Here is a 23687-nt window from a genome sequence, read left to right on the forward strand (position 1 = left end):
ATATCTGTGCACACCACTCCACTCCCACTACAATGATTTCATTGTATGCACCATTCACACAGCAGTGTTTCCTTTGCCTGATGTTACTTAATCTTTAGCTGAGTAAAGAGCGTACACCCATGTCTTTGTCATCGGCAATAATGACAGCATCAGAATTCACAATAAAACCATGCATGGTATATCAACATCTTATAGACGTGAAATCCTGTAGTGTAGTGTAAGCCATACTGTGAATTGGTCTGCATTTCAAGAGTGCCTATATCCAAAGTTAACCACTTAAATCCTACATGTATTGTTGACTGGGGTCCCCATGAGTCTATATTTGGTCCCCTCCTTATTCCCCTCTACACCTAAATTAGCCAATCTCCAAGCTCAGTGTGTCATGCAACGCGTTGTGAGTTTGTATATAATCTAATTTGGCCAAATGTTCGCCTATTTTTTCTATAGTATAAATTTGTGATTTTGATTTGGCCACTACTGACCTCATCTAATAATATATTGATCATCATCAATACGCCACAACACGGTACGTATTTATAATGTAGATTGTAGATGATAACACCATTTGGTGCCACGACGTAAATATTCTATTATTAGATTCTCCAAAATATTAAAGATTCAAGAGGGTTTTATTTGTCACTCACTCAATACATTTTCAAAGGATAACATCTGGCTTAGGCAGGCAATAGGCCATTCCCACGATTTAAACCAATTATTTCCTATTGCCTGGAGTCCAGCCATGGTGAGCATGCCAAACACTTAATGGTGACTAATAACGCTGTGCAGCTGCATGGTTGGCCTAATCCTTGCATTAAACCTAATTCAAATCTGACTGACCCAAAATGGGTACATTAAAAGTTCTGATTCCCAGGTTTCGCGTCAGTTCCCACTGAGCATTTTTGTATTCTAATAGACGTCTAAATGGCAAAAAAAATGGTCTGGGGTAAAAATTGTCAGTCTAGGCTTAGATTAGACGTTGAAACAATGTCGTTTCAACGTCTATATATAGACGGTCTACATTTGGTCTACCTGGCTAATCAAGGTCTAAATGTAGACCGTCTATAGACTATAACTATATGGACCTTTTTTTTACCCCATGACGATCATTTAGACGTCTAAATGCCGACAATTGCTCAGTGGGTTACGTCACACGAGAATGTCTTTGGAGAAGAATGAAAGAGAGCTCATGTTATCCACTTCTGTGATCTGATTTAATATCTAGCGAAAATCCTGGGTGCACACTGCACAGATATTCTCCTGCCATTAAGCAAATAACAATCATCGCCAGGTCTGTTTCATTTTACATATTTTATCCTGGCCTAACTCTCAAACAGCGTACAGTTCACAGACCGTAAGAACCAAACATCAAAAGGAATCAAAACGCATATCGTGCTCTGAGCTTGTAGATCGGCTATTTTCGCACCATTTACCATTAGAAAGACATGAGGAGATACAGTCCCAAGATGTAAAAGGTTGTCCCTTACTGTACATATATTGTGTATTTACAGTGTTTGCTGAGTCTGTCTGGCATTAAACATTTTACTTCAAAAACACCCGCTTTGTGATAATTTCTTTAATAAAGCGCATACTCTATAGATAAGGGGATTTAAATGGTTCTCATGTCATGGATTCCCAAAATGACTTTCATTAGCTCATGGTCTCCCACTCACCAAATTCAATGATCGTAATGAATTCAGAATGTAATCCCACTTAAACCTACTAATCTTTAATCCCATTAGAGCTCGACTAATAAAACTCAAATGCAAGTTATGCAACTCACTGAAACAACTTAGTTTAAAAACTTTGTTTTAAGATGACCCATGCAGCAGATGAATACCCCCTCAAGTTATTTTAAAACTATAGATTAATTCCAGACACACCATAGACCCTTTTAAAATAAGTGCAAAGTTCAAATTTGAGAGCAAAGTGCAACATTTTAAGCCCCTCTCTAAAAGGCATTTGGCTATTGGCATTATCCCCGCCGAAATGCCCACTTTGAATGGACCGTGAGAATCAACCTGTCCTACTAGTCTGCCTGGCTGCCATTGCTGTTACCATGGGCCAATTTTTAACCACAGCATTATGTTGTTGCTAGCAGGCAAAAAACGTTGTATATTTCTAAAATCACACACGTGTGAACTGAGTGGTGCAATTCCCCCCCCCCCCCCCCCCTCTCTCTCTCTCTATCTCTCTCTCTCATTAGAGTCACTACCTCTCTCACTCTCTCTCATTAGAGTCACTACCCCTCTCACTGTTTCTGGCGCCCCCTACTGCTATTTTTAAGTCACATACTCATGCTCACACAAACAAGTACGAGACAGACACACACACAGACACACAAACACGTACGAGGACATTGCAAGCTGGTTGTAGGAGTGGTTGCACCACTCAAAAAATAGCAAATCTACAAGCAATGCAACACACTGATCTATTTTCACTAGCCTACTTATTAAACCTAATTTCTTAAAATTCTCTTTTATTTCTTCATGAAATTACTGAAATAGAATTTGTTTTTAATTCATGAAAAACTGTTTTGAAATAATGAAATGTAGGAAACGAAAAATAAAGGGACAAATGTGTCCGCGTGTGGGACAACAGCATCTGTCCAGGTGACTGTACTGTGAGTGTAGCCTATTACAAAATGGAACCAAAGGACCCGTTTATAATAAACTCTGAGACTGTGCAAATGGACTGTTATGGGGCGACTGTGGCTCAGAAAGTACAGTTGAGCAGGTGTAGAGCAATGATCCATGGGTCAGCGGTTTGAATCCCGGCTCCTCCTGTCTACATGTCAAAGTGTCCTTGGGCAAGACACTGAACCCCAAATTGCTCCTGATGTGCTGGTTGGTACCTTGCATGCAGGGCTTCCGCCGCAATCGGTGTACTGTATGAATGTGTGTGTGAATGGGTGTGCATGTGCTCTTAGCTGCGCTGCACTGTCTGTTATGCTCAATTCAATTCAAAGGGCTTTATTGGCATGAGAAAACATACGTTTACATTGCCAAAGCAGAAAGAACAGTACAACAATACAGCAATACAATCAAAACAAAAATGATGTAGTAGTTACCCTAAAGAATTGAGGCAACACGGCGGCGAAACCAAACTCACAATAATAAGTCAAGAACACGTTATCTTTTGTTTAATTCTCCTGCAGTATTTAAATTGTTTTTGTTGCGGCGGAACTCAAGGCTCTGAGTCAGTTGAGTCAGTATACGATGGCAGTCACGTGCGTGCGGGCACCTGCCTGTTATCCCTTGGTACACGCGATCGTTTAGACGATGGGTTGTTGCTGGCATTAAAAGTGCCTGGTTGCCTAGATACGAGGCAGCCAATCAGGACGCCAGGTCGTGACTACGGTTGTGGAAGCGATCCCGAGAGAAAATAGCCCAGCTTGCTTTGTCAAGCAGCTTTGTAAAACACAGCTGGCTGGCTACAGTTAGTGCTCAGTGTGGCTGGCCCTTTTAGGCTGTTAAACAGTGCCACTTGAGGTCACCCAGCAGTACCAAAACTTTAAAGTACCTAAAGAGCTGTTCGTTCCGCAGGCACAGACAGACAGACATTTTTGAAGCCGCTCAAAATGGCGGAGATTCTGAGGGCGGAGCTTACTGGTAAAAGTCACAGATGTGTTCCGCATGAGTCAAGGCACATGTGTAAACAAGGTCCATGGCTTTTGGCCAAACGAGGCATGAGTTAGGCCTGTTCAACGTTTTCATTTTCAAACGATTGCTATAGTGCCCCCCCTTTGGCCAAATAGACTGGTTTCAGTGCCATGACCCTCTACCATACTGTAAAGTTTCATAAAACTGCAATTTTCATTGTCTCATAAAACATTCATTTTCTAACTTAAAAACAAAAATCCTAGGAGTAGATAGATGTTAAGAGTTTGTCATACAATTCAGTATGGTCAGAGGTCAAAAGCTTGAGGAGACACAAATGTGTAACAAAGTTTTATTGCTGACGGTCAAGCAGTTCATGACCTATGCCTGTTCACAATTTGCATTTTCAATTGAGTGCTATAGCGCCACCCTTTGGCTAATTTAGTACAGTACCTTGCTTATTTGTCAAGTCTTGCTCTGAATGTTGTTCACTTGCACATGTACTGATAACAGCATGTTGTACTGCACTTTAGGCCCATCAGGCTCCAGTACAGAGAGCTGTGGCAACGTTTCAGCATGTTGAATCAGCTGTCACTTTTCCTGGCATCATCGCAGATAGAACTGGCAAATGTCAATGACAGTGCTAACAATAGCACATTATTATCCAAATTCATAGCCTCTTCTCAAAAGGACAGCACAAACACGCAACAGAAATAGCTCCTGTTTAGTTGTTAGTGCCGCTGGTTATTTGATTGAGAGATGTTTGGTGGCATTTGCAAATTATCCTAATTTTCACACATTCTTACTGTTGTTCCTCAAAACATGAGATTAGCGGAGAGACATTTTTCACCACAAACAGTATAAAGTGTATGATAATAGCTGGCAGGGGGGGTTGGATCCCGCCGCCGACCTCCGACGTAGTCAGCGATGTGAAAAGCAAAGCGCGTACTAGTGCTGTTGGTAACATAAATGTTCATTTCCCTCCCTGTCATCCTAGCCCATACAGTATGTCATTTCCAGGCTCCAGCAGACCTCTGTGTTCTATTTTGTGCCTTCCATGCTTCTGTAAATTTGAATGGTTGAAGGTTTGGTTTAACCATAGTCATTGTCAGCTCACAAAGTCAGACAATACTACAATTTACAATTACAATTTAGGCATTTAGCAGACGCTCTTAATCCAGAGCGACTTACATTTAAGCAAGAACAAAAGCATGGGAATACATCACATAAAAGCATTTATCATGAAACATGCGTAAGCTAAGAAGGAACAGTGGAATATCTATATGATGAAACTATACATACACTATACATAATAAACTATACATATTCACTACTATGCTATACATATGTACTATGGCGTGCTATGACTATATACAATACAATTATAGTGCTGTCTACATAACATGCTATAAGTCTGTGTCAAATGCTATCTAAGCCAACAGAAATGCTATCTAAGGGGTTGGGGTAAGTGCTATGGGCCATGATGGAGTCTGAAAAGGTGGGTTTTCAGGCTACGGCGGAAGATTGGGAGTGATGCTGCAGTTCTGACTGCAATGGGAAGTGCATTCCACAGTTTTGGAGCCAGAAGGGAGAAGAGTTTGGGACGTGTGGAGCGTTGTCCCGGCGTTTTTAGTGAGGGTACTTCCAGTTTCCCTGCGTTGGCTGATCTGAGTGTGCGGGAGGGTTTGTAGGGTTCAATCATACTTGTAAGATATGGGGGAGCCATACCTTTGGTTGCTTTGAATGCCAGCATCAGAGTTTTGTATTCTGTGCGGGCAGCGACCGGGAGCCAGTGGAGGGAGCGGAGCAGGGGGGAGACATGTGAGAATTTTGGCTGGTTGAAGACCAAGCGAGCTGCTGCATTTTGGATCAGCTGGAGAGGCTTAAGTGCACATGCTGGTAGGCCAGTAAGGAGGGAGTTACAATAGTCGAGTTTTGACAAGACTGTTGTCTGGATTAGGAGCTGGGCTGATTCCTGGGTGAGGAACGGTCTAATTCGTCGTATGTTATAGAGTGTGAACCTACATGATCGAGTGACAGCTGTGATGTGAGCTTTGAACGAGAGCTGACTGTCCAGGACAACACCAAGATTCCTGGCTGTTGGGACAGACGTTACCAGGGCGTTGTCTACGGAAATAGTTAGCTCCCGCATAGGGCAGGACTTAGCTGGGAAGAAGAGAAGCTCAGTCTTGTCTGGGTTCAGCTTGAGGTGGTTGGAGGACATCCACTGTGATATGTCAGCCAGGCATGCAGTGATGCGCTCTTCCACCTGAGTGGCAGAGGGGGGGAAGGATAGGAACAGTTGTGTGTCATCGGCGTAGCAGTGATAGGATATATTGTGAGCAGAGATGATAGTGCCAAGGGATTTAGTGTACAGTGAGAAAAGGAGGGGACCAAGTACAGATCCCTGTGGGACCCCAGTTTGGAGGGTTCGGGGGGATGATAGCAGACCTTTCCAGGAAACCTGGTAGGTCCGATCGGTGAGGTAGGAGGAGAACCACTTTAGTGCCGTTCCACCGATGCCTAGCTCCGCTAGGGTTTCTAGGAGCAGCTGGTGGTTCACTGTGTCAAATGCTGCTGATAGGTCTAGGAGAATCAGTACTGCAGAGTGGGAAGCAGCTTGGGCAGCATGTAGTGCTTCTGTGACTGCCAGCAGGGCAGTTTCTGTGGAGTGGGCCTTCTTGAATCCGGACTGGTTGGGATCCAGCAGGTTGTTCTGTGAGAGATGGAGAGAGAGCTGGTTGGAGACGACACGTTCAATGGTTTTAGAAATAAATGAAAGGAGTGATACCGGTCTGTAGTTCTTGACATCTGAGGGGTCAAGGGTTGGTTTTTTGAGGAGTGGTGTTACTCTGGCTGACTTGAGGGCAGATGGGACGCAGCCTGAGGTTACTGAGGTGTTGATGATGGAGGTGATGAAGGGGAGCAGATCAGGTGCGATGGTCTGGAAGATTGGAGACGGGACAGGGTCAAGAGGACAAGTGGGCCCAGGCGGTGGCGTAACCGTCTGGGCACCCGACTGGTAATCCAGTCGCAGTGTGCCGCGGGTTCGACTCCCGAGCCCGACACGGCCTTTACTGCATGTCATCCCCCCATCTCTCTCCCGTTTCCTGTCAGCCTACTGTCTGTCCCTTCAAAAACCAATAAAAGGCGTAAGCCGCAAAAAATATCTAAAAAAAAAAAAAAAAAAAAAAGGACAAGTGGTAGGTCTAGAGGATGTTACTAGTTGTAGAACCTCGTCTGGGGAAAGAGGAGAGAAGGAGGACATGCATGGTATGTTGGGGTTGGTGCTGGTTGAGTCAGATGCCACTTTATGTGGGAGGGGAGGAAAGGAGCTGCTGATATCATCAACCTTCTTCTCGAAGTAGTTGACAAAAACATCAGCAGTGAGGGATGAGGGTTGAGTGGGGGGAGGGGGTTTAAGGAGGGAGGTGAAAGTGGAGAAGAGCTTCCTTGGGTTAGAAGTACAGGATTGGATTTTGGTGTGGTAGAAAGAGGTTTTAGCAGTGGTTAGTGAGTGGGCAAAGGCAGAGAGGAGTGAGTGAAAGTGTGAAAGGTCATCTGGTAGCTTTGACTTGTGCCACTTTCTTTCGGCTGCCCTTCTGTTGCCTGTCTCTTGCTCCTCAATGCCGTTCATAGTAGCTTGTTCCAAAAAACACAGATTTATCAATGTGAGTTTAGTTTATTATTATTATTTATTTTTTATGTGATGCTGTTCTCATCAGTGTTTAAGTAGTTACTAAAAAGTCACACGCGTGTCAACTGAGTGGTGCAACTCGATAATTCACACGTACAGACAAGTGTGCATCGTTTCCATATCCATTCTAGACCGGATCCCTTTACTTCCTTCCTTCATACTTTCTTCTTTCTTGCCTTGATATCCTTATATATATCCTATCTTCTTCCCTTTCTTGTACCCACTTTTTTACTTGTAAAACTGTGATGTGACAATAAAGTTGATTCTGATCAGCAGCCTGCAAAGCAACTTGATCCCAACCCAGTCTACTATTATAAACAATCAAGCCTACAGTATTTTCTCCTTCATATCACAATTGTAAATGCATTTGTATTATACTCAGGCTGTCAGTAGTGTATTAGTTTTCTCATTCTATTTTTGCTCACCAACAAATTTCCAAGCTCGAAATGCACCATGTTTCTGTCTGTCTGTGTGTACAGCTGTAATGCACGTAACTTGAGAACCGTTCGCCCCACCGACTTCAAATTCGACACCCCCACAGGAATCGAGCCCGGTATCGAGTCCGTCGGACCCACGGTTGTCCAGAACCGCCACAAAAGGCCTCTGCCCGACCTCTGGACCATTATGGAGCTGGCCTGTTCTGACATCACAACACTCCATATTTTGGCATGCCTGACACAGAACTCCATATGTACGCATGTACGTCTATAATCCACGTAATTCGAGAACCATTCTCCCAAAAAATCCATAGCCCGCCTGCAACTAGTGCAAAATTCTGCAGCAAGACTACTGACACAACACCAGGTGTGAACACATTACTCCAGTACTGGCCTCCCTTCATTGGTTGCCAGTAGATTATTATTATCTCCGCTCTCTTATGGAATGACAGGATGGACAGAGTCTAAGCAATAGAGGGTGTGCACACACACAAAGTGAGTGGTTAATCGAGTGTCAAAGTGAGTTTAACGTCGTTTAACGTTGTTTAATGTAATCAGATATAGTGTAGGAATTTTCTGTTTGGATGTATGGGCTGTCAAGGCCAGAAAGTCACTTTGCCACTTGGTAGGCATTCCTGCATAACTTCTGGGTATGGTGATGATGTCACACACATACCCTCTATATACAATTTCATATCTTAAGCATCAGGGGGGAAGTGACCGGGAACCCTAATGGTCATATCATACTTACAGCTGGAGAATATGAGTGGGCAGGAGTGCTCATCCATAGGAAAGTTATGAAACTGGAGTTGACATTCTGCATTTATGGTCAGCCTGCAAATGAAAGAGAATCACCATTGTTATAAATCACATATAAATGAACTGATTGTGAGAAACATTTATAAACAAACCAAATCTGATCTGGGTGTAAATAGCTCACATTTTATTTATATAGTATCAAATCACAATATGTTTTCTCAAGACACTAGAGCAGGATGAGAGTAGAGAGAGACTCTACCTCGGCTATTCTCAACCAGGGACCACTGCTGGGCCCTGGTTGCAAGGGTATTGCAAGTGGCCCCCGAAATCATAATACACTTTCCTCTTTTTTTAAAACTTTTATCCCACAATGTTTTTTTTCACATGGTGCCAATTGCCTAAACTGTAATCCTGGGCTCCTAGACTCTCCCTCTGCCAACCTAGGGAGAGCCCCAAACTGAGTTCATGCTTCCGTCAATGCAGGAGGAGGTCTCTTCTTATCACCTGACAGGGATACCCCGTGTCAGGGTCTGTCTCTCCACAGACCATGTCAGCCCTGGCCACTCCCACTTTCCATTCCACACTGCAGTCCCATTTACTCACCTGTCTCCAACTCCCTCGTCATCCCACCTGTGAACATTTCTCCAATCAGCCTTCCAACTATATAACTGGACTCTTTTCAAACCACCTTTGGCAGTTCATAGTTTGATGTCGTCGGTGCATGTTACTTTTTGACTACCATGTCATTTTCTGTTTGTTTCCTGAGTGAGATTTATTCCTGTTTCCTATGTTCTACTCGAGGATGAGATTCATTCCTGTTTCCTGCGTTCTACTCAAGTGTGAGACTTATGCCTTGATTCCTGAGTTCTACTTCAGTGTAAGATTTTGCCTATTTTTCTTGAAATCGACATAGTTTCCTGTGACTCTGCATATTGGGTTCAATTCTCTCTGCATCCTGACTAGGGTGGCCAGACGTCCGGTTTCACGCCGGACAGTCCGGTTTTAGACCCACCTGTCCTCCTCCCACCCAACCTCAGGCCGGACACAAAATTGTCCGTTTTTTTGTGATATACAATGCTTGTTTTATAAAATAGCCTACTAAGCCTAGTCAGGCTTCTTTTGGGCTTGTTTTCATAGACATGGTTGCTTGGTTCTCTTCCAAAATCTGGCAACACTGCCAGTGGGACGGTCAGTTTGTTTGTTGTGGAATGTGTGCTCTCACAATCACTTTAGGATAGTTAATGCAGAGATAAATAAACCAAATGAAAAACTACATTTAATGAGCAATGGAGCAAGGAACTCGACATCATAAAGAAAGGGAGGCTAAAGCACTGTGAACATATAGGCTACTGCCACTGGCATCATACTATGTCCCACACCGATGACCATAAGACTATAAAAAACCCACAAGAAAGAGATTAAACATAAAACATATCTAAACATGAAATAAAATAAATTGATTATAAAATGAATGGCCTTTGTGGTACCCTATAATTTAAAAAGGTTAATTTAATTAGCAAATAATATATGTTCTCTGTGGACATAATGCTGGAGATGATGGTGGTGAAAATCAGGTGCAATAGTAGTAGTAATAATAATAATATCTGGCAGGTGGGGGAGCGAATCTGGGAGGGGGGGGGCAGGCCCGGCGCCAGGATGAAATGACAGAGGGGGCAATCGGGGGCAGGTATTGGACATGAAGACAATGCGCCACATTTGCATATCTATAGAGGGCGGAGGCGCACGATTTCGTTGGCTTCCTTCCTTTCAATGCCTGGAAATGTACCATTGTTTTGTCTGTAACTATTTGATCTAAGGGGGCAAAGAGGTTGATTTAGGGGGGCAAACACCCCCTTTGCCCCCCCGTGGCGCCGGGCCTGGGGGGGGGGGGGGGGTCGGGCCCCGCAAAAGTGTCCTCCTTTCTGAGGTCTTGCAGGTGGCCACCCTAATCCTGACACCCCGGACCTTCTAGCTGTGAGGCGACAGCGCTACCAATAATAATAAAACATGAGCAAGTACTTGGTAATAGGGGCAAAGAAAAACTTTCATGGGAATAAAGACTTTAGAAGAGAGAGAGATAGTGGGAGTCGGACAACAATATCAACAACCACTTATTTTCCCCTGGCCCATTGTGTTTGGAGACCTGAACTGTGTAGGTTCCACATCACTACACTCACCTTGCCGTCACCCTACACTCCTACCGTCACATCTAATTAACACAATAAACTGCCTGAAACAAGAGAAGATCATAGAATTTCTGTTTGACAGCTTGTTGTAAAACACATGTCTATGCTGCCATATCCGATTCCTGACTGTTTATTTAAGTCATTCCCTGTTACCAGTTACACAAGGATGAGATGACAAGCATTGATGTTCATATGCCATATAACAGCTACTTTCATCCAAAACATGATAGTGCCATGAATGTACTGTACTGTATACCTAATTACCTAGGTACCACATGTGCAAATGAGTGTGTACAATTATCTTTACCTAGGCTTTGATACAGTATGCTGCTGCTGTATGCATGGTTTGATTTGTACAACAAAACATAAAACAGAGGGTGAGCGTGGCCAATACTGAAAATAGTAGATCTTACAATGCAATGCATTTCAATTATGAAAGAAAATTACCCAAAAGTTAATTGCCATGGGTTAATGTGTTTAACATATATTTTTACATTGAATTAAGTTGTGATATTATCAAACATAAATATCAAATATCATCATTCACAAAAGGAAATGCATGTATTTAACTAGAACTGCACTCTGTCGAGTGCATACTTGCTTGTTGCACACTAGTAGGCCATAAATGGCCAACTAGTGCGCAAGCAGAGCGCGCAAGTACTTTCGACCGCTGTAAACTGTCAAATCTCAGTATATCTGTGAAGGAACGTTTGAAATGTATAATTATTAGGTGTAACTATTTGCTACCTACCTACTTTATGCATATAAACACCTAGTATTATTAAGTATGGTTCAAGTTTCTATCTATATAAGAAATACAGTTTTATCGATGTAGATATATTCTAGATCCCTTTTTAGTTTTTCAAAGAAAATAAAATCATTATGTGATGAAAAAAAGGTATATAAACTGATTTAAAATATATTATACAGTATAATAATTTTATTATTTATTGTAAATTGTCAATTGTTTTAAATGTATTTCATCTTGGATTATAGTGATATTAATACTAAATCATGATCAGAGTAATATGTGTCTCTAACAATTTCTGTAATAATACTTTCACATTTGTTAAAATATACATGATCTACAATACTTCCGTAATCTGTAGTTGGATTTGTATCTCTTGTCTGGAGCCAAAAACCGTGACAGCCAACCCGCCATTTGATGCGTATGCAAGAAAAACAGCAAATCTGTGCCTGGTTTGCTGGGACCAGATTACACAAATGACCATATTTCTTACGTCATCATTGAGAGCTAGTCATACAAATACACACCACGTACTCTGGTCCCAGCAGATCAGGCACAATTTGCTATTTTATTTTTACTGGTTATGTATATAGTATACATATGACTAGCTCTAAATGATGACGTAAGACATACGTATACATATACATATACTAGAGTATGTAGTTGTAAATTGATTAGCGGTATACTGTGGTTACTTTGCGCCAAAAACCGTGACAGCCAACCCGCCATTTTATGCGTATGCAAGAAAAACAGCAAATCTGTGCCTGGTTTGCTGGGACCAGATTACACAAATGACCATATTTCTTACGTAATCATTGAGAACTAGTCATACATATACACACCACATACTCTGGTCCCAGCAGATCAGGCACAATTTGCTATTTTATATTTACTGATTATGTATATAGTATACGTATGACTAGCTCTCAATGATGACGTAAGAAATATGGTCATTTGTGTAATCTGGTCCCAGCAAAACAGGCACAGATTTGATGTTTTTTTTCATAAACATCAAATGGCGGGTTAGCTGTCACGGTGAAAGAGACTGGGCGAAATTATTACTTGCGCGCTCTGCTTGCGCAAGTAATAATTCCGTCTGACCAGAAGCAGGGAGGCATGGAGTCATCCCCCCAGCAGTTCAAACCCTGGCTGTGGGGCTGTATGTTAACAAATGAATGTAATGTGAATGTGTCGAGGCAAGAGTGTTATCCAATGGGGTTTTGTTATCCTATATTTTATCCTTGTATAGTGGGGTCTGGTTTGCTGCATTGTTGATTTGAGATAAGAGACAGACCCAAACAAAAAAGTGCATTGTTGTCACATGTGTAGAATCTGAGTGTGACAGTGTGTTCTGAATCTGAACTGTATTCTAAAAATATGTCTACATGTCGAAGTGTCCTTGGGCAAGACACTGAACCCCAAATTGCTTGCATGGCTTCCATCGCCATCGGTGTATGTGTGCGTGTGTGTGTGTGTGTGTGAATGGGTGAATGTAAAGCACTATGTAAAGCGCCTTGGATAAAGGCGCTATATAAATGCACCATTTACCATTTAACATTTATAGTGAAGAAAATGTTATAAAACACTTTACATTCCAAAAGTAAAACCAATGAATAATTTTTTTGCTGATTTAGCTGGAGAATGAGTCCAAGGGTAGTTCAATTTAAAGCTGAGAGATATATTTAACCCTTATGAGACGGCTCAGTCCTAATTGCATTCATTCTAACACCACCAGGGTGGCTTCCATGGTAACATCTAACTGGCCTGCAGGAGGTCTTGGATAACATCATATCATACTATAATTAACCGAATGTCTGTGTCTGTCTGTCAGAAACATTGCCGTAACTCCTTACTGCCTGCACCAATCACTCCCACTTTTCACACAGGCATTGACCATATATGAATATGGAGGGCGTAACGAAGCCCTTTTTTCGATTTGACACATTAATGATTATTAATTAATTTATTAGTCAAATACAAACGCACCCAGGCGCAGTACCCTTCACGGCCACAAGGGGGGGGGGCAAATATCTCACAACGGGTAAGGACTAGTGCTACAAATTGAGCATGTGACATGTCTCCCTCCTTAACACTTTGCTGCTGCTAAGTGTATAAAGCTACAATCCGGAACTTATTTATTAATGAATACTACAAAAGTGTCCTTGGTCAGGAACGTAGATCTCCGCCAGGTTTGTCTAGGCAGCCACGCCTGGCGGAGATCTACGTCGTGAAGTGCAGCAGTCCTGACACAAGGAAGGTGCGGGGGAAACTACAGTTTGTACAATTGACGGGAACCATTTGATTTCATTTACATTTAGCTGGAGAATGAGTCCAAAAGTAGTTCAATTTAAAGCTGAGAGTCCCAGAGAGAATGCAATAATGTTACCTTTAGTCTACAGTACCTTTAGCCTTATTAGGTTTTAGAACAGTCGAAGAGATAGACGCTACCGTATACTTGTGAAAAGTAGAGGAACAGCTTTGCTTTACAACAACAGTCATGACAGACGGAGTCAACTGTTGCTGACCTTCAATTATAAGACACAATAATTGAATAATGTCCTTCAAACCATATGTAAAGTTGCCATGATCCCATTAAAATCAGCTGCCATGAGCAATACCTTCAAGTGAAAATGAGTTTGATTTGGATGTTTTCGACATTAGGGAAACTCCAACCTAGAAGCAAGGTTGTAATAGTTATATATTCGATTATGAGAGGACTGCACCATCTGCAATGCCTGTAAAGTTTTATATTTATTCCATCATATTGAGGGTGAGTTAAATGCCAATAAATGCAAAGTGGCTTTGGATAAACCTTTTTGCAGGGTGAGGGATTTATTTTCTACCTGGTCTCATGCAGAATGAAAAGCACGTTCATTAAACACATGAACCCTATTGTGGCGGCAAACATTCAGCACAAATAGCTGATCTATAAGCTCAGCACATTACATTGTGACGCATTGTGAGCTTGTGCAGACCAAAAAGTATATATATATATATATATATGCACACGCACAGTATATATTTGCCATAGCACTTGCCCTAGCGCCGATGACCTTGCAGGCGTAGGCAAAGGCTAAAAGTATGTACCGGCAATTTAGATGGCATATTATGTAGCCATAGCACTCTGCAGTGTACTCATAGTTTCATTGTACAGATATTCTTAGCTCTGGTCCATAGCTCTAATGTGTTGCATTTAAAGCTATGTTACTGTCAACTTCTGTGGGTCTCATGAATGCAGACCAGCCTCTCATCTTTAGCGTAAATAAAAATAAAGTTTTTGCTATACTCACCAAAACAAAGGCGGGTTGTGTCATTAGAAAGCTTACTTTCCTTAGTGGAAGCACTCTGAGCCCCGCACCACACATCTAAACAGTACTTTTTGGCCAAAAAGGGATTTTGTTTTCACCGGGGAAAAAATACTTTTAGTTACTCCAATGCGCCCTCTACCGAGAGGCTGGTCTGCATTCATGCGACCCCCGGAAGTTGACAGTAACATGGCTCTAAATGCAACGTATTAGAGATATGGACCAGAGCTAAGATATTGTACTGTTAGACGAATGATAGGTTCTTAGCTTGCTTATGATTCTTGATGACTATTTTTTTTAATAGTAAGTATTTACTTTTTGCCAAAGTAAATAAATGACAACATACTGTATTATTCAGAGGGGAAACATTTTGTTGAGTTATGCCGTGGGTTCTGTCCGGTCTATATTTAACCCTTATGAGACGGCTCAGTCCTAATTGCATTCATGCTTCCATGGTAACGTCTAACTGGCCTGCAGGAGGTCTTGGATAACATGCTACAAATTGAGCATGTGACATGTCTCCCTCCTTAACACTTTGCTGCTGCTAAGTGTATAAAGCTACAATCCAAAAGTGTCCTTGGTCAGGAACGTAGATCTCCGCCCGGCTTGTCTAGGCAGCCACGCCTGGCGGAGATCTACATCGTGAAGTGCAGCAGTCCTGACACAAGGAAGGTGCGGGGGAAACTACAGTTTGACGGGAACCATTTGATTTCCCCTATGGGCACATTGGGCAGAAGTGAAAGCAGTGTTGGAGATGCACTCTGTAGAGGCCCCTCAATATGCAATTACAATTTTGGTATGATTGGATGTGCTCATGATACACAGCGATGGAGGCAATTGATTGCTTCTCTATGAAATAACTCCTCAGGGCTTTTTGTGTTATCCTTTTAGCACCATTGTATAATTGTACCACTGACTGTACTATAAACATTTTAACTATCCAATCAATCAACCAGTCAATCAAAATTACAGGCAAACTCTGTGAAATATCAAAACCCTGTTTGATTTATTGTCACAAGGCCCCTTTTCAAATCAGGTTCTCCAATAGCCTCTTCTGTTTTTTTGTTTTGTTTATAAAACCCACCCGGCAGGACAGACAGAACTCCAAAAGAAAAAAGGGTGTATGGTCAGCCTAACCATGAGGCCCATATGAAAAAATGGGGCATGTTCTACCTTTGCCTATTGGAAGTGCAAATGTAAAGTTTCACGCAGATCAGTCCATCAGTGCCCACGATTCAGCTCACAGGCATACACACGGATAGACAATGGTAAAAACTTTACTCCAGCCTGGCGGAGATATATATATATATATATATATATATATTTCTTTTTTTCAATCTGTAATATGGTAGAGTATATGTTAATACAACCAACACATCTGTAGTGGTTGGAGGTGGTATCCATATTATTTCATTTAAGAAGGTAGACCTTGCCTGAAGCTCATAAGCGCAATACCTCCCCTGGCCAAGCAGGGATTTTCTCTTGGATGAGCGGTAGATGTTTGGTCTCCTGTACTGGAGATAAAACATACACATTTCAGTTTTAAGTTAAATGGTTTTCCCCTGTGGCCATAACAGCTGTAAAGCAGCATTAGCCATAAACAGAGTGGTCAAATAAGTGATGGCAAAGCAATGATACAGAATTACAGATAATAATCACACATTGGCGGAACATGAAAATTAACTTGAAAATGCAGTGAGACCTTTCAACCTCATCGCAGCAGCCACTCTGTAGCCAGTAGAGAACAGATACCACAAATGTCATCTCTGTTTACTGTGGCCGAAATCAAAGCACAATAATGCAAAGTGACATTTCATTGTCTTTCTCTCACGCCACCAACAGATTTCCAGAATTCCATGAATATTGTACATCAATGTGATTCTCTGAGGTGAATCTCACTAGGTTTTGTTTGTAATGTAGGGGAGGATGGGGGAAGATGAACCACTTTTTACTTAAGTTGTCCTGGAAGCAAGGCAAAATTAGATGGCAGTCAAATCTAATGATCTACACATATTTCAGGATGTCCTCTATCAATTGAAATGATGAGTAAGCAGCTATGACAAAGGGCCATGAAAATATGACCTTTTAAAAAAAAACTGGTCATGTGGCTCAATTTGCCCCAGGTAAGGGGTAAGTTGATCCAAAATTGAACCACATGATATTTTTATGTAAAGAGCTTAAACTTGAACAGATAATGTATTCACTTATTGAAAATAATTTAATAACAGTTTTCCCTTTTGCAAATAGTCTTATTTATCTGTTTATTTATTATTTAAACAATATAAAGACAATTAAATAAAGTTTGTTATTCAGAACCTTATAATATTTGCAATATTGTTAATACAATATAGCAAATTTGCAAACATTTGCAAACATCCAAATGAAAGGTCATTCAGTATAATTTGAGTAGCAAATACTTAATACATAATATGAATGGTGATTCACATTAAGAAAATTGGCTCAATTTACCCCAAGGAATTGGTTCAACTTGCCCCATGGCCACTTTTTGACAAAACATGGCTATAGCTTTACGCTCCAGGCTAATGTTTAGCTAAATGATTCACATGGGTTTTATACATTGGTATATCACCAACATGCATGATATATAAGTTTAGACCTGGGTGCTTTTGCTTTAACATAAAAATGATTATTCCAGATTTTTTTTTTTTTTTACTTTTTGTGTATAAATGTACTTTCCACTTTGTCCATGTGTCTCTCATCTTCACAGTCAGGTTGAAATGGTGGGTGTGTCCTGATTTTGAGGTCACATGACAACTCATGTGTGTAGTTTTAAAGATACAGGGGGTGGTTCAACTTACCCAACGGTTCATCTTCCCCCATCCTCCCCTATGTCCATATACTCGACTGACTGTTCGAAGCGAACGTGGGAAGACACCTTACATATTTTTTATTTTTCGTATGTTTTTCAGGCAGAGCTGTGATCATCAAAAACAACCGGGTCAGAATATTTGTGTCCCAGTCCAGTGATTTGAACCACAAGTCGCCAACTCTGTTATGTCACTATAGAACGAAATACATTATTATTATTTTTTTTGTGGTTTTCGTTTTTAGCCACATTAACACAGTTGGAATGTTAAAGAATGTTTTTATTCCATCAGAAAGTCTAAGTCGTTGTAATTACGTTGCAAAAATGTCTCTATAATGAAAGACTATTTTCCGTATTTTGGGGGTGTGAACATTCCTGCACGTATTTACATAGAGTCGTTTCGATTGGCCGTAGCTATCTTTGTTCTCCAGTTACAGTAGCCGTGCAGTGTGTTCCTGTGACAATAGTAAATAGCCTACAACATCAGCATTATTGTTAACTTGATATGATGCTGTTGGATATTGTAATAAAAGTATAAATTAACTGATTTACCCGTCGTCCACTGAAGAAAAGTTGCTGCCAGTTTTATGTTTGTTTGAGGTCTCCACACCACACGCGTTCTGACGACATTGTCTTAGTTGTAAATCCATTTTATTTCAGTGCACACATGTGCATGTTTAGCACTGTGTTTTAATCTCTGTAACTTTATTACCGTTGGATGCAGCTGCCTGATGATCAATCATGAATGAATAACATCGCGCGTCGCGGTGAAATCCTTTTTATATATTTTGATCAATCCATGACATCCATGCGTGATCGCGCGTCGCGGTGAAATCCGTCGTTTATATAATTTGATCAATCCATGACATTGTTGTTAGAAGAACAGCTCAAATATTGAATGTGAAGACATAGTGTAGTACAAATCCTGGTGTGATCTTCTTAAAAAAGGATCATAACACACGTCTAAGGTATTTTTTCCCCTGACTTTCTGTTGGTAAGGTTTTAACTCTTTCACATCAGTGCACGGCTGGTTCAAGCCATGCATTTAGGGGTAAAAAGGTACCTTTGTAATAATGTAATGTAAACATACAGCATTTTTTTATTTAGCAATTAAAAGCATGGGTCTAAAACTACAAGTAACTTCATGGAATAAATTATAGCCTACGTGCAGTTGACAGTGTGGAGTGGTTAGTGGATGGGGGGAGTGTTTATGCAAGTATCTAGGGGTGGATACAAGTATCTATTGTCACACCCATTCCTGGGCTCAAATTCTAGGGAAACTTTGAAGAGGGAATTATCTAATTTGGCATTTCTGGTTCAAGTTTCAAATGGTCATATCTTCTTCATTTTTCCACCAATTTCAATGAGCAATAGATCATATGAAAGGTTACAGTGTGCAGTTTCATAATATGTAAAAAACTGAAAAATGACCATGTCCCCCTTGTATATCAAACCACTGGCCCCGGTCACATTTTGTTCAGTCCTCTGCTTTCAACATCTTCAAGGTATTTAAATGTACAATTAGTATGAAAATGAATTGCGTCTCATTTTTGCCCACTGCCTGCCCTACTGCGCAATCGCAACTTTGTCATGTAGTTTCTGCCACACTAGATGCCTTATGCTTACGGCACATTGGAGTAACGCAGTTTGTATCATCTTTTCAGTGGCCACGGTCACTCAAAGCCAGTGACACGGCCTGCACATAACTTTGAAACCACAAAAGCATGCAGTAATCCTGGTCTCTAAACTAGAATTGGTCGGAATAACGTGTTCCTTCCCCTCGCTACGTCCGGCCCGGGGAAACTCCCTAGATAATAATTGACACTTGGTGAAAAAATGGGTTGCAAAATTGTGGGATTAAATTTAAAAAAGAAAAGTAATAATAACCAACATGTCATGGACACAACTTCAATTCATACAGCAGTAAGTCCTCATAGAAATTATGTATGGTATAATTCTTAACAGCTGAAGCCAGCTCTACTTTGATTTGTCACGTGTCACGCCTGTGTGTGTGTGTGTGTGTGTGTGTGTGTGTGTGTGTGTGTGTGTGTGTGTGTGTGTGTGTGTGTGTGTGTGTGTGTGTGTGTGTGTGTGTGTGTGTAATGAAGTGCGTTTGACTTAATGCCCATAATGCTTTGGTGCACTTCCCCTCCTTGTGGAGAGGGGGGAGGCTGCATGGAGGTGTGACTTTGTAGTCCAGGAAGGAAGTGAGACCACATTTTCATGGCAGGTTTTTGGTCATGAACATGGCATCATGACTAAAATATATAAAAAAAAAAGAATGTACAGTATACACATTAAAACCCCAGAAAAGTGTTTCTTGTGTCCTAAACATCATTAAAATAGGCTCTGGTTGCAAAAGGGGTGAAGTGGCCCTTTAATGCATGTGTTAATTGTAGGCTAATATATTAATAAACTAAATCTGCAAAGTAACTGGTAACTAAAACTGTCAAATAATTGTAGGCCTATAGTGGAGTAAAAAGTACAATGTGTCAGTATCAAAACATTTTAATACCCCAGTAAAGTAAATGTACCTAAGAATTGTACTTAAGTAGGCCTGCAGTACTTAAATGTACTTCATTTCCCCCACTGATACTACTGTATAAAAGTATGCATAGATTATTGTCCCAAGAGAGAGAGAGGTCGGGTCACGAGAGCATGCTGTTGAAAGGCCGTTAATTACATTGGTTGGTTATCTGACCTTTCTAATGAGGTTGACCACTAAAATCCTCTAGTAGTCTATAGTGAACTTGACCGGGGTCGGCTCTGTACTTGGTCCACTCCTTTGCGACATGTTGGGAGCTATAGCTTGTACATTTTTCAGCACATATTTTCAGATATATTAATAGCAGTGGTGGAAGAGTTTAGACTTTAGTAAATTGGCAGTACCACAGTGTAAACATAATTCATGTTGCAATATATATTAACAGTATATTCTGTCTATATATAAAAAAAGTTTGAATGTGCGTTTAGTTTAATGCATATAGATTATGCACATTTTAAAACCGGATGATAAAAACAAGTATAGTATTTCTGGCCTAGTAGGAAAAATAGGCCAGAAATAAGTCCCAGGAGTAGTCTTATATGGTGGTTGTTCATTACACATTTTGACCACTACCACTAGTGGCGCTAGTGAGCAATTAATGCATAAATTATGCAAATTAGTAATTACATTCTTTACATTCCATAATCATAAAATCATATTGTATATATCATAAATATTATAATTATAATTAGCATATGATAGTTATTATTAAATAATAAAAGCTAATAATAGTTTTTATAATGTATGTATGTGTGTGTTTTAAAAAGCTGATCATCTCTCTCTCCCTCCACGCCTCTCCATGTCCCAAGCCTAGCAGACATGCCGTCTCCAGGGGTGAATAGAACAATAGAATTGCAGATGACCCTCTGTGGGTGGGGGCTCCTCCACTCTTTTTGAAGCGCCAGGTGCCAATTGTAACTTGTAAACCCCCCTCAAAACACAGTCGCTGTTAATTAGATTAACACCAGGGGGTGGGGGTCCTTATCTTTGAAGTGACTTGTATGCGTGATGTGTGTGGGGGCCAGGGATGGGGGGGTCCCTTATCATTGAAAGTGACAGGTGACAGTTGACAGATGACAGCTGACAGCAGCTGACAGTTGACAGGGAAACACATGGCTTTTGTTATGGTTTAACCCCCAGCATTACAATTTCCAGGTGCATATATACGTTGGTGTAATGGGATGTACAGTAGGTATACACTATTGAGTACAGGTAGGGGAAAATAAAAGTATGAATAAAATTATGCAAACATTTAAAATGTTTTTATGCAAAAATAATATTAACAATACAAAAATAAATACAAAAAAAGAAACCTTACAACAAAATTAAAATAAGTTAAAATAAGTATATCATAGTTCAATTTACTTACTTACTATATAAAATGCTATAGAATTACTATCTGTTCAACATGTTTTATTTTGGTGTGTTGTGTGGTGTTTTGTGAATTTTGTATGCTTCATGTTGTCCTAATGTTTTGTTTTAATGTATGTCTTGTATTATTTTGGTGTGTTGTGTGGTGTTTTGTGAATTTTGTAGGCTTCATGTTGTCCTAATGTTTTGTTTTAATGTATGTCTTGTATTATTTTTGGTGTGTTGTGGTGTGTTTTGTGAATTTTGTATGCTTCATGTTGTCTTGAAGTTTTGTTTTAATGTATGTCTTGTATTATTTTTGGTGTGTTGTGTGGTGTTTTGTGAATTTTGTATGCTTCATGTTGTCCTAATGTTTTGTTTTAATGTATGTATTGTTTTATTTTTGGTGTGTTGTGTGGTGTTTTGTGAATTTTGTATGTTTCATGTTGTCCTAATGTTTTGTTTTAATGTATGTCTTGTATTAGTTTTGGTGTGTTGTGTGGTGTTTTGTGAATTTTGTATGCTTCATGTTGTCCTAATGTTTTGTTTTTAATGTATGTCTTGTATTATTGTTGGTGTGTTGTGGTGTGTTTTGTGAATTTTGTATGCTTCATGTTGTCTTAATGTTTTGTTTTAATGTATGTCTTGTATTATTTTTGGTGTGTTGTGTGGTGTTTTGTGAATTCTGTATGCTTCATGTTGTCCTAATGTTTTGTTTTAATGTATGTCTTGTATTAGTTTTGGTCTGTTGTGTGGTGTTTTGTGAATTTTGTATGCTTCATGTTGTCCTAATGTTTTGTTTTTAATGTATGTCTTGTATTATTTTTGGTGTGTTGTGTGGTGTTTTGTGAATTCATCCAAGATAGAAATGGCATTGTTTTCATAGTGGCCTGTTAATATAATAATATATTAACATAATATAATATTCTCTCTCATACACCAAAATAATACAAGACATACATTAAAACAAAACATTAAGACAACATGAAGCATACAAAATTCACAAAACACACCACAACACACCAAAAATAATGCAAGACATACATTAAAAACAAAACATTAGGACAACATGAAGCATACAAAATTCACAAAACACCACACAACACACCAAAAATAATACAAGACATACATTAAAACAAAACATTAGCACAACATGAAGCATACAAAATTCACAAAACACCACACAACACACCAAAAATAATACAATACATACATTAAAACAAAACATTAAGACAACATGAAGCATACAAATTCACAAAACACACCACACAACACACCAACAATAATACAAGACATACATTAAAAACAAAACATTAGGACAACATGAAGCATACAAAATTCACAAAACGCCACACAACACACCAAAACTAATACAAGACATACATTAAAACAAAACATTAGGACAACATGAAGCATACAAAATTCACAAAACACCACACAACACACCAAAAATAATACAATACATACATTAAAACAAAACATTAAGACAACATGAAGCATACAAATTCACAAAACACACCACACAACACACCAACAATAATACAAGACATACATTAAAAACAAAACATTAGGACAACATGAAGCATACAAAATTCACAAAACGCCACACAACACACCAAAACTAATACAAGACATACATTAAAACAAAACATTAGGACAACATGAAGCATACAAAATTCACAAAACACCACACAACACACCAAAAATAATACATACATTAAAACAAAACATTAGGACAACATGAAGCATACATAATTCACAAAACACACCACAACACACCAACAATAATACAAGACATACATTAAAAACAAAACATTAGGACAACATGAAGCATACAAAATTAACAAAACACCACACAACACACCAAAACGAATACAAGACATACATTAAAACAAAACATTAGGACAACATGAAGCATACAAAATTCACAAAACACCACACAACACACCAAAAATAATACAATACATACATTAAAACAAAACATTGGGACAACATGAAGCATACAAAATTCACAAAACACCACACAACACACCAAAAATAATACAAGACATACATTAAAACAAAACATTAAGACAACATGAAGCATACAAAATTCACAAAACACACCACAACACACCAAAAATAATACAAGACATACATTAAAACAAAACATTAGGACAACATGAAGCATACACAATTCACAAACCACACAACACACCAAAAATAATACAATACATACATTAAAACAAAACATTAGG

General features: G+C 39.8%; 1 protein-coding gene across 1 annotated transcript in view; it reads right to left on the reverse strand.

Moving 5' to 3' along the window:
* LOC310860914 (gamma-aminobutyric acid receptor subunit gamma-3-like) overlaps positions 1-23687 on the reverse strand; it is a gene marked incomplete at both ends in the record, with an annotated part of 114214 nt that overhangs the window by 12052 nt on the left and 78475 nt on the right. Inside the window, one exon of the mRNA XM_083768104.1 lies at positions 8482-8564. Coding sequence (XP_083624230.1) covers positions 8482-8564 — 83 coding nt within the window. The remainder of the gene's footprint in view (positions 1-8481; positions 8565-23687) is intronic.

This window comes from Protomyctophum parallelum (assembly GCF_964188405.1).
Source record: "Protomyctophum parallelum genome assembly, chromosome: 6".
NCBI classification, from domain to species: domain Eukaryota; kingdom Metazoa; phylum Chordata; class Actinopteri; order Myctophiformes; family Myctophidae; genus Protomyctophum; species Protomyctophum parallelum.